Here is a 3062-nt window from a genome sequence, read left to right as displayed (position 1 = left end):
AGGGGACCAGCACCCCTCTCGTCCCCAGGGCTCATGTTTGCGGACATGGCATCTTTCTGGTCGCCTCTCCCAGGGACCAGCACCCCTCTCGTCGACCCTACCTGCGAGGAGGCAGGTGCGCGGCCCCCGAGCCTGGCCCAAGGCCCCTGGAACCCCGGGGTAGAAGGGCGCCGAGGCCGTGTGACGCAGGGCTGGTCACCGCGCGGCGTGTTCGGATTCCGACCTCCGCCCAGCAACAGACCTCGCGCTAGGCCGCCGGGCCTCAGTTTCCCCACCTCCACAAGGAGGAACCATGCTGTCCCGTTTCTGGCTCCTCTCTCAGCACCTGGGCCCGTCCCTGGGGACGCCGACACGACGTGGCCTCGCCCTGCCGCGGTGTTGGGACGCCCGGTGTCCCCTGCCCCCGCCCGCTGGACGCCGGCTGGCCGCGACGGCCCCCCAGGCCCCCGACGGCCCCGCCCGGGTGAGACAGAACCTGCACCCGGACTCCGAGGCCGCCGTGAACCTGCAGATCAACCTGGAGCTGCACGCGTCCTACGTGTACCTGTCCATGGCCTTCTACTTCTCCCGCGACGACGTGGCGCTGCCTAACTTCGCGCGCTTCTTCCTGCGCCAGTCCCGGGAGGAGCGCGCGCACGCCGAGCGGCTCATGGGGCTGCAGAACGCGCGCGGGGGCCGCATCCTGCTGGGCGACATCAAGAAGCCCCAGCAGGACGACTGGCAGAGCGGGCTGCACGCCATGGAGTGCGCCCTGCGCCTGGAGAAGGACGTGAACCAGTCCCTGCTGGAGCTGCACGCCCTGGCCTCAGAAAAGGGGGACCCCCATCTGTGCGACTTTCTGGAAACCCACTACTTGCACGAGCAGGTGAAGTCCATCAAAGAACTAGGTGACCACGTCCACAACCTGGTGAGCATGGGGGCCCCGAAGGCGGCCCTGGCCGAGTACCTCTTTGACAAGCACAGCCTTGGCACTGAGAACCAGCCCATCTAAGGAACGCGCGGCCTCCCCATTCCGCGCTCAGACCCGGAGTCAGCTGCCTCCTGCTAGTTTGCCCTGAAACTTCGCTTTACGCTCTCCCCCATTTATGCTCTTCCTTCCATAAAGTGATTTGCAGAGAAATGTACTCAGTCCAGTGTTATCTACAGCTTTCTGCCAACACCAAGATGCCGATCTTTCCCCAGCCAAAAAGCCCACAATACTATGGTAATAAAAGCAACTGAATAAAGATATAGGCCGTTTTCAACTATTATTACTAAATCTTATTTCTAACCATGAACCTGCACTAAAACTCCAGGATTTTTCAAGCAGCTATTGTTTGCAGGATCTTATTCAAAATGCAAAAACACAAAAATATGAAATATAATATACAAATAATACTTAAGATAGAACACATACATAGCACTGTAAAAAAACATACTGAAAAAGTCGGTAACTACTACATTTTCCAAGTGTTCTCTGAGGATAGTAACGTAATGGACATTCTGCTGTTTAAACGCCTTCATGATTAAATTGGGATTCGCTACATAGATATTAATGGTGGCCTTAGAAAGTCACAGTGTATTCAAATTCCAAGGGCTCTGACAAGTCTTGCAATTCAAAAAAAAAAAAAAAAGAAAGAAAGAAAATAATCATTTCTGCTTAGGACATTTCAGTGTTTCCTAATCATGTGTGATCTCAAAATGAGATTTAGCCTTTAAAAATAGCATAACAAAGCAAATCTATTTGGTTCCAGGCATTAGACAGACACCCACCGTCACTGGGCTGTGGAGCCTCTCTTTCAACACACCTAGAAAGAAAACATTGCCTAAAAGACTTCTGTGCTTTTTAGAATGGAGAGGGAAGACCACGGGGAGAAACCCAAGAAGGGGTCCAGAATGAAGGAAGCACCCTGCTGGGCCAACATTCTCTTTGGAAGGGGCAGGAACGTGAGGAATGGGGGACACTCTGCGACCAGACATTTGTTTCCCCTAGAGAACCACAGGGTAGTTGGAAAGAAGGGCTGGGAAACAGTGTGTAGGTGTGTCAGGGAGATATGGGCCTAATGTGGTTCGGCATAGACAAAGGCAGTGCCGTCAAGGTTTTCCAATTGAGGAATACAGCACTGAAAGTTGAATGATCACAGCTTAATTGGGTTGTTGTGTAGAATGCCTATGGTTATTTTGAGTCCTCTAATAGGCAGATTCCAATGGGAATAAGTTTGCAAGAAAATAGGGCCAGCTGAGAGGCCTCTAAGAGGAACCAGGGGAAGGAGCTGGGAGAATCAGGCTTTCCTTCTTACATCAAGGTCTTAGATCCTAGAAGGTCTAAAGACTTAAAACCCAAGTAAATCTTTTCCACGGAAGAAAGTAAACTTACATAAGGCTGTCAAGGAGGCTTTTACGCACAGAAAACGCCAGTGTCACAGAGATGGGCCTGCCTAGATGCCTTTCCTGTGTGCCGTGAACGATTGACAGGGACCAATATCAAGTGTGGACTTGCAGAAGCTCTCTGTAGTCCAGTACATGCACATGTCTACACACACTCAACAGAATAGTCTACGTGAAAAGATCATATTGGGCACAGCACTGCAGCTATTGTTGAACACTGTATGACACAGGCACAAACCCATAATGTTATTTTAAAAGTAAATAAGGCCTGGAGAGATAGCTTAGCGGTTAAGGTGATTGCCTGCAAAGTCTAAGGGCCTCAGTTCGATTCTCCAGGTCCCCCAGAAGCCAGATGCATATGGTGGTGCATGCATGTGGCATTCGTTTGCAGTGGCTAGAGGCCCTGGTGTGCTATGCCCATTCTCACTCTCTTCTCTCTCTCTCTCTTTCCATCTGTAATAAATAAAAATAAATAAAATCTTTTTTTAAGTAAATGATATCACAACACAGGGTTACAATGTATATTCATAAAAGTATAGAAAATGACAGAGAACATTATGGAGCACAGTATGTATAGATGTATATAAGACAAGTTTCGGTGGATGATTTCTTAAATAATGATATTATAATTAACATTTTTTAAATGCTCTTTTAAAATACATTTCTAGGGTGGAGAGATGGCTGAGTGCTTAAAG

The 3062-nt window shown here is 49.8% G+C and overlaps 1 protein-coding gene across 1 annotated transcript; it reads left to right on the top strand.

Annotated features, from left to right (window-relative positions):
- The first annotated feature begins 292 nt into the window (after positions 1-292).
- On the top strand, positions 293-991 carry Ftmt (ferritin mitochondrial). Its single transcript, XM_004652619.2, has one exon. It carries the CDS (start codon positions 293-295, stop codon positions 989-991), a length of 699 nt encoding a protein of 232 aa, XP_004652676.1.
- The last annotated feature ends 2071 nt before the right edge of the window (positions 992-3062 follow it).

This window comes from Jaculus jaculus, chromosome 13, assembly GCF_020740685.1.
Source record: "Jaculus jaculus isolate mJacJac1 chromosome 13, mJacJac1.mat.Y.cur, whole genome shotgun sequence".
NCBI classification, from domain to species: Eukaryota; Metazoa; Chordata; class Mammalia; order Rodentia; family Dipodidae; genus Jaculus; species Jaculus jaculus.
Note: the sequence above shows the minus strand (reverse complement) of the source record. Positions and strands in the feature narration are given on the sequence as shown.

Coding starts and splice junctions, on each gene's coding strand:
- Ftmt (XM_004652619.2), top strand. CDS start 293: ATGCTGTCCCGTTTCTGGCTCCTCTCTCAGCACCTGGGCCCGTCCCTG.